At 40.4% G+C, this 15,441-nt stretch overlaps 1 protein-coding gene across 2 annotated transcripts; it reads right to left on the bottom strand.

Moving 5' to 3' along the window:
- Window positions 1-6,468: 6,468 nt before the first annotated feature.
- Window positions 6,469-15,004, bottom strand: aldh3b1 (aldehyde dehydrogenase 3 family, member B1). Of its 2 annotated transcripts, XM_046414543.1 has the most exons (12): window positions 14,848-14,916; window positions 14,315-14,383; window positions 13,920-14,089; window positions 13,655-13,765; window positions 13,009-13,129; window positions 10,500-10,585; window positions 10,302-10,383; window positions 9,579-9,971; window positions 8,269-8,435; window positions 8,092-8,191; window positions 7,113-7,306; window positions 6,469-6,973 (listed from the first exon to the last, which is right to left on the bottom strand). In XM_046414543.1, the coding sequence occupies exons 3-11, from the start codon at window positions 14,079-14,081 to the stop codon at window positions 7,119-7,121; spliced, it is 1,410 nt and encodes a 469-aa protein (XP_046270499.1). In that variant the 5' UTR covers window positions 14,082-14,089; window positions 14,315-14,383; window positions 14,848-14,916; the 3' UTR covers window positions 6,469-6,973; window positions 7,113-7,118. The 2 variants fall into 2 exon arrangements, with proteins under 2 accessions (XP_046270499.1, XP_046270498.1); XM_046414542.1 differs by lacking the exon at window positions 14,315-14,383 and having other exon boundaries at window positions 14,848-15,004.
- Between the last annotated feature and the right edge of the window lie 437 nt (window positions 15,005-15,441).

The raw sequence follows: 15,441 nt of genomic DNA, 5'->3' as shown, positions 1-15,441 counted from the left end.
TGTACACACACACACACACACAAAGTTTAATAAAGAATTCTAAGTTTTTTCTTCTACCTTGAAATATGTGTGCTCTTTGGTAAAACTGGGTTCACTGAAATGCATTCTGATGTTCACATATTATCTTACTCAACTCAAAATATCCAGGAAAAGCTTATTTTCACTTTGAAGATCCATATTCTGAATCCATACACTGAATATTGATACATTTGTTGATAATTTACTGTTAGCGTTGTGCACAGTGTCTTAATTGAGCTAGTGAACTCCAAATTCACACTAACTATAAATCTAGCAGGCTCTCTAGTCACTCTCCATCTGCTGCATGCCCTGTCTCATATGTCAAACTTGACATGGGGTTCACATATAGTCCTTTTTAAATGAGGACTAACTCAGTCCTTTAAAAAGGACCAAAAGGTGAACCAACAGAAAAGAGACTTTTTTTCTTTGCTTTTCACATTGCTTTCACAATTCATTTGAAAGAGTGCTCAGTCCTCTTTCTGCTCCCCTTCAGGTCTGTTGAGGTCTCAGTCCTCTTTCTGTTCACACCATACACACACACACACACACACACACACACACACATACACAAAATATATACTTAACTGGAAATCTCAGACCTTGACTGCTTTGGATTATGGGTAACTATCACTTGGAACAAGATGGCAGCTGCAAGATTTGCTTGACCCATATTGCAGTGGTATGTAGTTAGATTAGCTCACAGACATAAGAAAAACAAAACAGAAATTGTTCAGATTTTGTATGAATACAAAAAGTAAAGTAAGATAAAGTAAGGTAAGGTAACTTGCCTTGGTCAGTAGTGATACAGGTCGCGGCACAAGAAAACAACAACATAGAATTCGTAAAATGCAACAGTTCAGCAACGGACATGGTCCATAGTATTGCACAGTCGAGTTTCACAAGAATATAATAAAAAAAAAATAAAAATGCAAAAGTGCACTCTTGTACATCAAGCAATAGAAAATGGACAAATAGGTTTAGTTAAGAACCGGTAAAACCCTTAAGGTAAAAACAATAGATAAAGAAACAACAACGAGATAGAATCAGTAAAATGCAACAGTTCACAGCGGGGATGATCCATAATATTGCACAGTCGAGTTGCACAAGAAAAATAAAGTGCAGAGTGCATTCTGTACATCAAGCAGGGTAAAATGGACAAATAGGTTTAATTTAAGAACAGGTAAAACCCTGAGGTAAAAACAGTACATAAAAAAAACAATCGGTAAAAGCGAGTTTCAGTAAAAATAAAAAAAATAAAAAATAATAATAATAATAAATAAGAGACTGGTCATGAAGATAAGTGAACATATATTAATTGTGTTACATAGTTGCATAGGAGGAGTTATTTAGACTGAATGTTCAGAAGAGTGACGGATAGTGGGAGAAAAGAGAGCTTGTAATGGTTAGTTTTGTGTTTGCTTGCTCTATGTCGTCTCCCAGAAGGCCGAATGAGAGAAGGATCACTGAGGATTTTATACGCCTGGTGAAGAACGACCCTATAGAAGACAAACTGGAGAGAAGGGAGGTCTTTTTGACCTCTCACCATCATAGCAGATTTCATCAGTCTATAAATCAGTCCATAAATTTTGGATGGAGATTGTGCCGAACCATATCTCAAAAGGCTATCAAAGGTGGCATTATGGAAAATCAACATGATTTTACGCCTGACGCCAAACAGTCTAAGTCTACGAAGGAGCTGCAGGTAGAAGAAACTTCTTTTCCAGCCATGTTTCTATTTAGTTTTTTCAAGCACAATGTTATGATCTACACACAGCATACCTAAAAGCCTGAAAAACAGTGGAAAGAAAGTCTCGGTTCAGTTCATTTCAGAGGGGTCTGAGTTTGAAATATGCAAGGAAATGTGTTTGGGGTTCAGAAGAAAAAAAGAAGTGAAGAGTATTAAACTCAAGCTAGAGCACTGACTGGGGCAGTCGTGGATCAGTGGTTAGGGACCACCCGTAACCGGTGGATCGCTGGTTCAATTCCCCGTACCGGTGTCCATGGCTGAGGTACCCTTGAGCAAGGTACCTAACCCCCACTGCTCCCCGGGCGCTGCACGCGGTCGCCCACTGCCCCGGGTTTGCTGTGTGTGTGTGCACGTCACTTGGGTGGGTTAAATGCAGAGCACAAATTTCGTTGGAGTGAGTTCCCTCCAATGACAAAATATGTCACTTTCATTTTTCATCACTTTCATCGAAAAGCTATAATACATACTAGTGAAATGTGCTCATGGCTAAAATGCTGTCATATACTATTGTGAAATACAGCAGCTCAGTAGGGAATATGAGCATTACAGTTAAAAAAAGGAAGGTCTTCTTTTGAAGGTAACAGGAAGACGCCATGTCGCTGCCTGATCCGTACATCCCACCTGATCAGTACTGCACACATGTATGTCAAGAAAAAGAAGCAAGAGTTGTCCCTCTACATTCTTCAGCAGTGTAACATTTTGTTTTTTAAAAAGGACAACAAAAATGACAAGAATTACAGAAAGGATTACAGAAACAATTACAAAATAGTGAAAAATGAAAAAAATATTTAAAAATCACAAATAAGAGTAAATTAGCACATGCTAATACAGATGACATCAAAAATGTATCTTATGCATTTTATAGGTAAACATTACCTGCCTATTGATCAAATTTTACAATCACTGCAGCAAATAGGATTAGAAACAATAAAGCTTCCCATAAAGGAATTCTGATTCTGATACATAGCAACAGTAACCAAGGAGGGTGGGGCCAAAAAAGAATTGATAAAACTCCTTTAGAATGTGTATGTTTAAAGCCAAATGATGTCACAGCAGCCTTTGATGTGAGCAGGCTTTGATCTGTTCATCTATAAATGAAATTTTCAGCTTATCCAACTTAGTTTCACTATCGGTGAAACGTCCGTTAACACAGTTAGCAGTTGTTCTTGCACGTAAACCAAAATGATGGAAACAGACTTCCGTGACATATTGAAGAGACACAAGTCTTCCACTGATGACCTGTATGAAGCAATCTTGAAGAGGCTGGATATGCCACAGGCACCAGCCAGCCAGGAGAGCAACCAGCCCCCCATCCAATACTGCCAGGATGGAACGTCAAAGGACCTGATGCTCATGCAGGAGCTCCACAAAAAAAATGATAAACTCCAGGAAGAAATGAATGAACTCCGACAACAGATCAAAAGTATGAAGGATGAGAATGAACCCCAGAAAGACAACATGGAGGATGAGATGAAGAAGCTCTACCAAAACAATGATTGTATGGATGAAATTAAGAAGCTTTGCCAAGAAAATTGTGCTATGAAGGATGAGATTGAGGAGCTCCGCGGGGACAATTTCAGTATGAGGGATGAGATTAAAGAGCTCCGCGGGGACAATTTCAGTATGAGGGATGAGATTAAAGAGCTCCGCGGGGACAATTTCAGTATGAGGGATGAGATTAAAGAGCTCCGCGGGGACAATTTCAGTATGAGGGATGAGATTAAAGAGCTCCGCGGGGACAATTTCAGTATGAGGGATGAGATTAAAGAGCTCCGCGGGGACAATTTCAGTATGAGGGATGAGATTAAAGAGCTCCGCGGGGACAATTTCAGTATGAGGGATGAGATTAAAGAGCTCCGCGGGGACAATTTCAGTATGAGGGATGAGATTGAGGAGCTCCGCAGGGACAATGTCAGTATGAGGGATGAGACTAAAGAGCTTGGCCTCAGAAAATCCAACAAGAAGGAGGAGATTAAGCAGTGCTACCACAAAAAAGAGTTTGAGAAACTCCGCCAACAAAATAACAATTTGAAGGAAGAGATTCAGGAACTCCGCTGTCAGATAGACAACATGAGGAACGAGCTGCCAGCTCCTAGTTCTTCCTCAGTTTCTACACCTGTTTCAATGACAGATGTCCCAAGCAACGTGGAAGAGAGGTTCTGCAAGTTGGAAGCTTGTGTGACAGACGTCAGAGAGCTCATTACTAACAGTGCTCTACAGGATACATCAACTGACATAATGGATCAACTCAAAGAGCAGAGAACTTTGATAGACAGCCTGACAACTGACAACAAAAACAGGGACAGCAAAATCTCTCATGAGTTAAGGCAACAATTAAACTTCCTCATGGGGTCTGTCCAGAAATTGGAAAAAGCCACGAAGCAGCAGACATCTAAAAAGGCTTTACCTGAGGAGAGAACAACAGATGGATCACTACCAGATCAAAATCAGAACCAGATCCAGGAATTATTTAAAAGAATAAAGAAACTGGAAGAGAAGAAAGCTGACAAATATGATACAGAAATTGATTTAGAAGGTAAAGTGAACTGTCAGCAGTTTGATATTGTGACAGAGAAACTCAACACCTTGTTTCATGAACTGCTGACCAGGGTGACTTGCCATGAGCAGGACTGGCACAAAATCATTGAGAAAATTTCCAATGAAATGGACTCAAAGTTGGACAGGATTGAGTTAGACACAGTTTTTAAAAAACAATTGGAAATCCACTGGAAGGATATCCAGGAGAAACTGCGGGCTCAGGAACCACCCGAACTTAACGATGCTGCTGGTCTGAAAAAACATCTCGTGGACAGATTTCACTGCCTGTCATGTAATAGACCTGTTGTCAAATACATCTGCAGACCTAAGCACCATAACTCTGAGGTAGCCAACTCTGGCAGTAGAAAGGAGCCCCAGACAAGCAACACCGTGAGGGCTAGTCAACCGTCTGTGGGACGGACCTGTGGCGGGAGTCACACAGTCACAACCGCCATGCAGCGACGCAGAAACCTGACAAAAATTAACCAACAAACCCGACTTGCAATGGAGAGAGGCAAAATAAATCCAAAGCCACCTCTCCTCCCGCCCATTGCAAATCCACCATTGCCCAGTCACAACCCTGAAGAAACCAAGCTCACCAAGCAGCAATTACATCTCCCACCCATTCCAACAAAATCACAGAATTAAAAAAAAGAAGAAAAAAATTATCTACTCAGCAACACAAAAAGGTGGATGGAATGAAAATTGTATTTTAACATTTTGAGGTATTTTAGAAGGGAAAAAAGCCCAATAAAAGGATAAAAAAATCATAATAAAATAAATACAAAAAATAAATAATAAAATTCAAGGAGGGGTGGGGTTCAGATTAGGAACCACGTCAGGGGCCAGGAACAGGGGTGGGGAGGGGTCATGAAGCCAGGGCTATTTTAGAAGGGAAAAACAGAATTCTAACGCTAAGGAAAAAAGGAGAAAAAAACTTCAGAGGTGGAAAAAGGGGTAAATGCACAATTTTTAAACAAAAAAAGCCAAAAAAAGGCTAAAGAAAACAGAAAATTCAAGGGGGAAAAAATTTTAAAGGCAGGAAAAAAGTAAAAAAAAAAAAGAAAAAAGAGGGGGGTAAGGGGTCAAGGAGAAGTGGGTGGGGGGTTGTCATGAAGCCAGGGGTATTTTTTTTTTGGGGGGGGGGGGGGGGGGGGGGGGCAGAATTTTAAAGGCAAGAAAAAAAGAAAAATGAAGAAAAATAAAACAAACAAATAATATAAATAAAACAAACAAACAAAAACAGAATTTTAAAGGCAAGAAGAAAAGTAAATAAAGAAAAAGGGGGTTTCATGAAGCCAGGGGTATTTTGGGGGGAAAGCAAAAACTTTAAAGGCAAGAAAAAAAGTTAAAAAAAAGAAAAAAAGAGGGGGGTAAGGGGCCAAGGAGAGGTGGGTGGGGGGTGTCATAAAGCCAGGGGTATTTTTGGGGGGGGAAACAGAATTTTAAAGGCAAGAAAAAAAGAAAAATAAAGAAAAATAAAACAAATGAATAATATAAACAAAACAAATAATATAAATAAAACAAACAAATAATATAAATAGAACAAACAAATAATATAAATAAAACAAACGAAGAAACGAAACGAAAAAACGAAATGAAAAATCTCCTTCTGCACACATTTATGTCCCATTAAAGCATGTTACTAACACAGCTTCCTCGCCTTGGGGTCTACCCGGACGAGCTGGAGGAAGAGTCCAGGGAGAGGGAAGTCTGAACATCCCTGCTCAAGCTGCTGCCCCCGCGACGCGGTCTTGGATAAAGCGGAAGAAAAAGGATTGATGGATGGTTGGAAGGAAACTCTTTAAATGTCACCGTAGAGATGGTCAACCGTGAATCTAATTTTGAATTACAATTCAAATAATAATACAATTGAACTGTACTGTAAATCTGTCATTTGGAATTAATAACACACACAAACACGTTTCTTATTGCAATATCGTTTTACATGATTGTTTATGTCAGTGTTGTCTGTCTTGTATTATGTGTATTAGTGGGAAAACTACCAATGAAAAGGATGTTTTTTGTGAATCACATATTTTCCAGTTAATACACAGAACAATACTACCTTAATACCTACCTTGTAATGCCTTAGCATTACACATCTTGTAAATAAATATGTACTGTCTTGTAAGGGCTGTGAGAGAAGCAACTTTCAAAAAAAGGTTTGTAAAATATCAAATTTATTTAAAGAATTTCATAACAAATGGAAAAAATTAAAATACAGTCACGAACACGTCTAAATACACGTCTAAATACCCCTCAACATGAAAGAGAAAATACATGAATCGATCAAAACAATACAAAACATTTCCAAAACAATGATGTTATTCCAAACATTCAAACATCGTTCTCACCACATAAAGATTTCTGTGTAAGAGGATAAAGATAAGCAGTTTCTTATTTAATAATTTATATTTAATATTTATTTATTTGAGTCTGTTCAGACAAAGTTTAGTCAATAAAATAACAGACTTGTCTGTCTGTCCATAATCTGTTATACTCACAAGAATACATGAACTCTGAAAGTGAAATATGTGCCTACAAAGAAGTCATAGAGAAAAGGAAAAGGATTTTTCTCACAGGCAGGAGAAAATAGGATATCTTCTAAAAACACAGCAGATACAAAAGCATTTTTAATGTTGTAGAAGTCTGCCTTGGGAGATCAACCTGCATGATGAAAAATGCACAAAACAGGGCAACAGCACCCAGTATGTTAATGCACACAAACAGCCTTCTCAACAGATTTAAAACAAATAAAGCTTTACTGTCACTCTCTATCACACACACACACACACACACACCTTACCTCTCATCACATGATTGAGCAGCTGCTTTTTGGTGAGGCGGTCCAGCGCAGCCAGCTCAGTTTATCTTCTCGGTAAGGTGGGTAGCGCAGACCGTTGAGTCTCTCCAAAGCCCAGCCACGCAGCATGCAGGCCCTCTGGTGGCTGAAGGTCTCAAAGCCCCAGCGGCCGTGGTACCTGCCAAAACCACTGGCACCTGATAGGAGTGGTAAAAACCAAACCACGAGTCAAACTGACATGATTTTCAAGTTTCAAAGTGGCATTACGTCATTGCACTACAATAGAGAAATGTTTATTCATCCATAAAAACAAATAGAGAACAGTTTCACTACAGTTTTTCCAATCAATTTATATGGAAGAAACACTCTTCTCTGCCAGTTAAGTTTCCTGAAATAGTCAGACTCAATATTTGTGTATGGGTGAAGTTTTGCAACTCATCTTTAAAGAGCAGACACCGTCCTCATTCATACCAGAAGGGGCCAGTATAATCCAAGTGACTGGGAACCACAATTCCAGCTAAACTATACAGAACTGATCTAAAGCCAAATGTCTGTGGAATAAATTTTCTGTCTTTCTCTTTCTCATATCTGTGAGTCAGCTATGTGGACAATGTTGAATAAACAAAATCACATGTTAAGCCAAATGTGGCTTTCCCAGAAAAAAACACTTTTTTCCTCCTCACGTTAATTACAGCCTTATCAGGTCCTGTGGCCTTCAGCTTTTAATGCATTTTCCTTCAATACAGAGTAGCTAAATGCTTCCTGTGCACGCACTATAACAATTTCACGTAACTTTCTTTCCACTTCCAGTCTTATACAGCAATTCAGGTACATTAAACATATATCTTCAAAGTGGGTTTTTCTGAAGCCTGACTTTTTCATGCTCTCAACTATTATTGCAATTTTTCTTTCACTTTATTATAATGGAATAACCAGGACTTAATATAAAATGTGAGCTGTATTATCACGGGTTCACACCTACCTACACCTCCAAAAGGAAGGGTTGGTAGGCTCATATGGATAATTCCATCATTAGAGCAGAATCCTCCACTGCTGGTCTTTTCCAGCACTGTGTTTATCACCTTTAGAAAGGAAGAACAACATAAGACAATACGTATACTGGTGTAATGTGTGAGGCTGCAGAGTTCCGTGTTCTTACAGAGGATTCATCTGAGAAAACGTAGAGGGCCAGTGGCTTTTCCTTGCGGTTGATGAACTTGATGCCTTCATCCAGAGAGTCGACAGTGAGGATGGGCAGGATGGGGCCAAAAATCTCCTCCTGCATGAGTGCGTCGTCTTCAGCCACATCCACCACCACTGTGGGAGCTGAAGAGAGTACAGTGACAGTAAACATAATTTGTACTACTGTGTGAAGAAATAATTTCCATAGAGCCACCACATTGTATGCACAACTATTAGGCAAGTTGTATTTTTGAGGATTCATTTTATTACTGAATAACTATAGTTTTGGAGATACCAGCTATAGAGATGTCTGCCTTCTCTTGAATATAACAGAACTAGATTGCACTTTACTTGTGTTACGCTAATGAAATAAATCTGGAAAAACTCAACAGCGGGATCCCTTTCCAAGAACCGGCTACTCAACAAAATCCACAGACCAGATACTGGGGAGTTTCATCTTGGAACTTTTCTTTCAGTGTCACCCACTGGCATACCTAAAGATGAATGACCACATATCCTGGATACGAGTGCTGCTACACTAGTGACGTCATTTAGAGCCTGTCTGTGCAGTAGTGATCGGCCGGCGGAGATGCAGGATTAAATTCCTGTACGTGCACCTGCTGACAATGATGATGTTTCACTTTCTTTTCATACCATCAAATAACTCATTAAACCAACTTTATCATAAAAATAAAATGGTTCATATGTGAAACTGCCCACAACAAGGTCTAAGGATTATCTTGAGTAACTGGATCATGATTTCTGGAAAGAGACACTGCTGTTGAGTTCATTCATCTAGCTCTTTTATATTCAAGATAAGGCAGTTGTCTCTTCAGCTGATATCTCTAAAATATATATTTTTTGATTTTGGTTTGAACTGTCCCTTTAAAACAACTGTAAGCCGGTCCATTACCCTCCATGAAGACATGAGATCAGTTTGTCAGTAATGTAGAAAGGTGAGACATGAGTGAACTGTTCACTGTTCACCTGAAGGTAAAATAATCATAGATGCATTCTTAGCTGAATTTCCTGATGCTGTTTTAATGTAAGATAATACATTTGTCTGATTATTGATACTGAAGTAGACTGTAAGGTTTTATTTTGGGGAAAAGTGGTTACAACATGATATTTTTCCCCCCTTTTTTTCCTACTCATTATTTTTGGAGAACACAAATAAATGTTTGTCTGTTTTCCTCAGGCCTTTCAGTCCTTTAATTGAGACTGTGTAACACTGGGAAGAAGGAATATCGCAGTCTTCTTAAAAAAGGAGAATCTTCTTAAGCTCACCAATGTATTTGTCCTCCTGATTGCTCTCTCCTCCCACAACAACTTTGCCACTGGACCTCCCGAGTAGTTCCATTAGTCGAGTCCAGTGTCGGGGCGACACGATACGGGAGAAGTCAGGACTCGTCTGAGGCTCTTTGCTGTAGAAATCTTGGAAGGTCTGGCGCAGTGCAGGCAGCAGGGCGTCCCGGGTGCCCGGCGTGCACAGCACATAATCTGGAGCCACACAACTCTGGCCAGCATTAAAAAACTTGGCCCACACCAAGCGGTGAACAGCGGCTGTAATGTCCACCCGTCCATATATGATGCATGGACACTTGCCACCCAGCTCCAAGGTCACTGGGGTCAAGTGCACAGAGGCTGCCTGCAGGATGCTGCGCGCCACAGTCTGAGAACCTAAAAGACAGAACTGAAAAGTCAGAAGGGAAAGGATTCTTAACTCCTGCTTCTGAACCAAAAAACGTGTTTGAAATATCACTTTGCCAAGTCGTATCTGAGGTTCATCCTATTTACTGGAGTAATAAACAAAGCTTCCATGTAAATATTGTTCCAAGTATTAGTCATTACCAGGTAAACAGAGTTACGGCTTTATGAAACGCTTTAAAATGCATGCAAAAGAATATGAATTGATGGTCATTTTTGGTTAGTTGGTGGGCCATTAATTCCTGACATAAAAACACCTCGTTGGGCACATGTGGTGATCTGATCCACTGTGTAAGCTTTTACCTGTGTAGAAGATATGGTCAAAGCGATTCTGCAGAAGAGCCTTGGTCTCCTCTGCTCCACCGCGGACTACTGCGTAACAGTCCTGCCACAATGACAGTCCCATCTTACTGTACGTGACAGCTTCACTGTGTCAAACTCTAGCTTAACACATACATATGCATGCATATTGTTTTTTTTTAACCTCAAAACCTGTTTTACCTGAGACAAATATTTAGGGATGAGCTCTGCTAGCAGACTGTCTGTTGCAGCGCTGACTTCTGAAGGCTTGATGACCACACAGTTTCCTGGGCAAAGATACAAACAAGTTATATTTGCACATTTTTGTGCTCATTTATTGCTGTTTTAGGCTTAAATGTTGCTCCTTAGATCTCTAACCCTGCTTTGTTATAAAGGGCATGTTTATTCACTCAGAATACCAACAGCAAGGCTTTGTGGAGACAGCCATGAACTGCAACTGAGTTTAAGGGAATTCTTCTTGCATCAAATGTTGCTGGAGATTCAATTCATGAAAAACAAAAAGCACACAGAAGAATCTGAAAATGTACATTCAATATGCTGACATCAGACATTCCATGACTTTCATATAATTTGATAATAGCTTTTTTCACAGATATGGATTACCATCATAATTACTATAGTTATGTTATTAATATTATATTATTAATAATATTATAAAACGAAATGTTAGCATTAACACGTGTGATTCCAGCGAGAAACGTGCTGTCTTCACTGAGAGGCTGTTATTCTAAAAGTGAATGCTTCATTCACATGTTCACCCCAACAGCACAGCAGATTTACACAGTCAGCAGTTTCAAGGGGAACAATGTCATCAATTCAGTGTGTGACTAAATGTGAAATAAGGTCACAATCTGCCCTTCTGCTACTGAGTTTGGGTGTCGAATAGCGGATAGAAAAGTGTTTTTGAACACTATGATGTGACAGTGAAGCTGACCTTTTGGATTTAAAGTGATATCACTTCATTATCCTTAATTTGTTCAGGCCAGAGGAAACCTCTCTTTTATCCTATCAGACATTTGTGTTAAATTAACATATGAATTCTGTGGCCAATGACATGTTTCGTGAGGCCACAGCGACCCCACCCATCCGACACACAGACTGTTCACGCCTCTCCCCTCAGGCAGAAGGCTGCGCAACCTCAAAGCCAGAACGACAAGGCTGAAGTGCAGCTTTTTCCCAGAGGCTGTGAGGCTTATGAACTCCCGGACTTAAAGTGTGTCCTCTGCATTTCTACTGCTTGAAGCTTGAAGTGGATGTTTGTGCCACAGTTTAAGAAATTCCCTCACCATTTTTCTGAAATACACTATATTGCCAAAAGTATTCGCTCACCTGCCTTTGCCCACATATGAACTTAAGTGAAAACTCATTCTTAATCCACAGGGTTTAATATGACATCAGTCCACCCTTTGCAGCTATAACAGCTTCAACTCTTCTGGGAAGGCTTTCCACAAGGCTTAGGAGTGTGTTTGTGGGAATTTTTTTACCATTTCTCCAGAAGTGCACTTTTGAGGTCAGACACTGATGTTTTGACAAGAAGGCCTGGCTCACAGTCTTCGCTCTATTTCATCCCAAAGGTGTTCTGTTCTATCGATTGAGGTCAGGACTCTGTGCAGGCCAGTCAAGTTCTTCCACACCAAACTCGCTCATCCCTGTCTTTATAAACCTTGCTTTGTGCACTGGTGCACAGTCATGTTGGAACAGGAAGGGGCCATCCCTGAACTGTTCCCATGAAGTTGGGAGCATGGAATTGTCCAAAATCTCTTGGTATGCTGAAGCATTCAGAGCTCCTTTCATTGGAACTAAAGGGCCAAGCCCAGCTCCTGAGAAACAACCCCACTCCATAATCACCCCTCAATCAATCTTCACACTTGGCACAATGCAGTCAGACAAGTACTGTCCAGTGGTGGCGTGCTTTACACCTCTGCATCCGACACTTTGCATTGCACTTGGTGATGTATGGCTTGGATGCCTAATCCGAAGGCCACATGAAGTTTGGAGGTCTGTAGCGAGTGACTGCAGAAAGTTGCCGACCTCTGCGCACTATGCGCCTCAGCATCCGCTGACCCCGCTCTGTCGTTTTACGTGGCCTACCACTTCGTGACTGAGGTGCTGTCATTTCCAGTCGCCTCCACTTTGTTATGATACCGCTGACAGTTGATGTGGAATATTTAGTAGCGAGGAAATTTCACGACTGGACTTGTTGCACAGGTGGCATCCTATCGCAGTACCACGCTGGAATTCACTGAGCTCCTGAGAGCAGCCCCTTCTTTCACAAATGTTTGTAGAAGCAGTCTGCATGGCTAGGTGCTTGATTTTATACACCTGTGGCCATGGACGAGATTGGAACACCTGAATTCAATTATTTGAATGGGTGAGTGAATACTTTTGGCAATATAGTGTATCGTGTTCACAAGTACGGGCCAGACTGGGCAACTCTGAACAGATCATGCCTCTGGCCACAGCTGTCAACAAGGCAAATCTGTAAAACCAAAAGAAAAAGCTAAAAGAGGCTAAAAAGCTACATGGAGCTGGAGGATACTCCAGAGCTGCTAATTTATTCTGAGTGAGGTTCTTACTATACTGATCTTTATAACATTACAAACTTTTCATTTGATTTATTGTAATATAAAAAAACAATACTAATACAAGTCTGAACTGTATATTCTGGTGATATAAGTGTGGGTGTTACCTGCGGCAATAGCTCCAACCAAAGGTAAGAGAAGGAGCTGAAGAGGATAGTTCCAAGCCCCAATGATTAACACAACTCCTAACGGTTCTCTCCGTATAAAACAGTCATCTAGCTTTGTGGCCTGCAAATTGACAAAATACACAGCAACACAAGTGATTTGAAAGTGCAACATGCTCACAAGCCCTCCAATTGAAATGTCTGGGCCCATGAAAAGGAATGAATGGGCCCTCCCCAAAGCTGATTTACTCATATCAAATTATGCACACATTCCCTCTCTCTCTCCTACATGAGCACATGCAGACTGTCTTCACTGTTATCAACATCATCCTCTTTCACACAGGTGGTGCTAGCTTCCTCACTGACCATCTTAGACAGCGAGGCTATCTCCTAACTATCGTTTACCTCTTCAGAAAATGAGCGACTGTCAAAAGTTAAAAATACCAAACATTTTATAACCCTGTCTTTTTAGATGTAAGTACAGTTAACTCATCATGAGGAGTAGTAATCAGTCCTTCAAAAGTTGGACGATATAGTTTTATATATAATGCCTCTTGTTCTGTTGGTCAGACAAAAAGAAGTTACCAAATAAGGGGCTAAGTTTCAATAGTAAAAAATCCTAGAATTCATAAATCATCGTTAAACCTACCAGGTTTTTGCTGACATACTCCAGCTTCATCCAGCTTGACAAGTTGCTGATGGCGTAGTGCAGTTCATTGATCACTATATCAACCTCGGACAGGATGGCCTCAAATTTTGGCTGATGTGTGAGGATATCAATGATAAAAGGAAATCAGCGATTACTGAACTGTAGCAGACTGTAGCAATTACACAGTGAGTTTTAAATACCTTGCATATGTGGGTGTGGTTTATGTTAAAGAAGTAGTGTGTGTTGCACAAGGGCAGTGTTGTACCTTGGCAAGGTCCTTGTGCAGTGCATTTAAAATCAGTTCTTCATTATCTTTGATCAAGGACATAAGGTTGGTCAGCTGAGTCCGACGGAACTGCTCTGGTACTGTGACACCAGAACTAAATGCTGACCGCAACCTGTCCACAACATGACTCTGGGTGTCCATCCTTTTACCTGGAGAATATACATACACACACACACACACAAATACATGTTTGTGCAAGCCTCTGATATGACACCTAAAAATTAGAACAGGTCCACATGACTCAGCAGAAAGAAAGAATGACAGAGCTTTAATGAGTAACATAAGAAAAATGTGAAACATTAGCTATTCATATTAATACAGAAAACTAAGCAGGTCTAGATATGGGGCTGTTAATTGAAGAAGTGAAAACCCACCAAATACGAACGGATTTTAGGAACACGTCTGAAGACATTTCGCAAGAGTTTGCAACGAAGAGAAAACATCTGTAAAAAAAAAAAACTCTGTAGGCCGAATTTACCACAACTTTTAGATTCATCACATGTATTCAAACTTAAAGCGATCCCATTTTGAGGAAACTCAAACAAACGTAAACTGTTATATTTGCCAGAGGTGCTTCGTCTCAGACTGACAAACGTCAAGCCCAATTTCAACACTGAGAAAACAGCATGTATAAAGAAGCGGAAAACCGGAGGAAAACGCTGCACTTTCAAACGTACAGTCGAACAGTCGTGAACAGGTAGGGTAGCTCTGTGCCGCCCGTATAACGTTCACCACTGACTTCCCGATTGCTCAAGAGATGGACGATTAACTAGCAAGGTTCATCTTGCACAATTCAATTTTCTCTATTATGGATTTCATTTGGAATTTTCCTTTCTTTTTACGATGTGATATTTCCCAAACCGAACAGGAATCAAATCAAGAAGCAGCACTGCAGTATTTAGCCTACCTGTTGGTGTCAGCCCCACGGTTCCCGCTCCTGTGCCAAAAAGTCCTGTAAAGAGAGTGCGTTTTGTGCTTCCGGTCGGGTGTTGTCCTTTTCTTTTTAACTACCGGTTCGGTTGCAGCTCTTGAGAATGGGAGGCCCGATGATTTTGGTCTATCCCGAAAAACTGGTCTTGAAACTTTTCCGCTTGTGTGAGTGACTACATAGATACACACGCCTACAGCTGACACACCTGATAGTTTTGCTTTTCCAAAGAGTGTTTCCCGTTTTAAGTTTAGTTTTGATCAGTGACGTTCCTATACACTTGGGGTGCATTTGTTATATATAACAGTCTTAATATTTGAATAATTCCACACGTGATGCCATTTCTCACAGTGGAAAATGATGCTATGGCTTCTCTCTCCATGTAATAATCTGTAAGATTGCCAAGTACCAGCAAAGTGAGACTACTGAAACCCTGCGATCTTTAAGAATCTCAACCCAAATTAGTCATTCTGTTATATAATCGTTCGGCATAAACCATGAGTCAAGTTCAGTCTGGGCTGGAGTGTGAGACGGTGTTCACACCAAGAGGAATCCTGGCAGGCAGCTTGTCAG

Source organism: Scatophagus argus, chromosome 16, assembly GCF_020382885.2.
Source record: "Scatophagus argus isolate fScaArg1 chromosome 16, fScaArg1.pri, whole genome shotgun sequence".
Classification (NCBI taxonomy): Eukaryota; Metazoa; Chordata; class Actinopteri; family Scatophagidae; genus Scatophagus; species Scatophagus argus.
Note: the sequence above shows the minus strand (reverse complement) of the source record. Positions and strands in the feature narration are given on the sequence as shown.

Excerpts from the sequence above, each read along its gene's own strand:
- aldh3b1 (XM_046414542.1), bottom strand. The coding sequence starts at position 14,081 with ATGGACACCCAGAGTCATGTTGTGGACAGGTTGCGGTCAGCATTTAGT. Across the intron at positions 10,586-13,008 it reads GGTTGGAGCTATTGCCGCAG|GAAACTGTGTGGTCATCAAG; the intron begins GTAACACCCACA and ends ATCTTTGCCCAG. Across the intron at positions 7,307-8,091 it reads CCTTCCTTTTGGAGGTGTAG|GTGCCAGTGGTTTTGGCAGG; the intron begins GTAGGTGTGAAC and ends CACTCCTATCAG.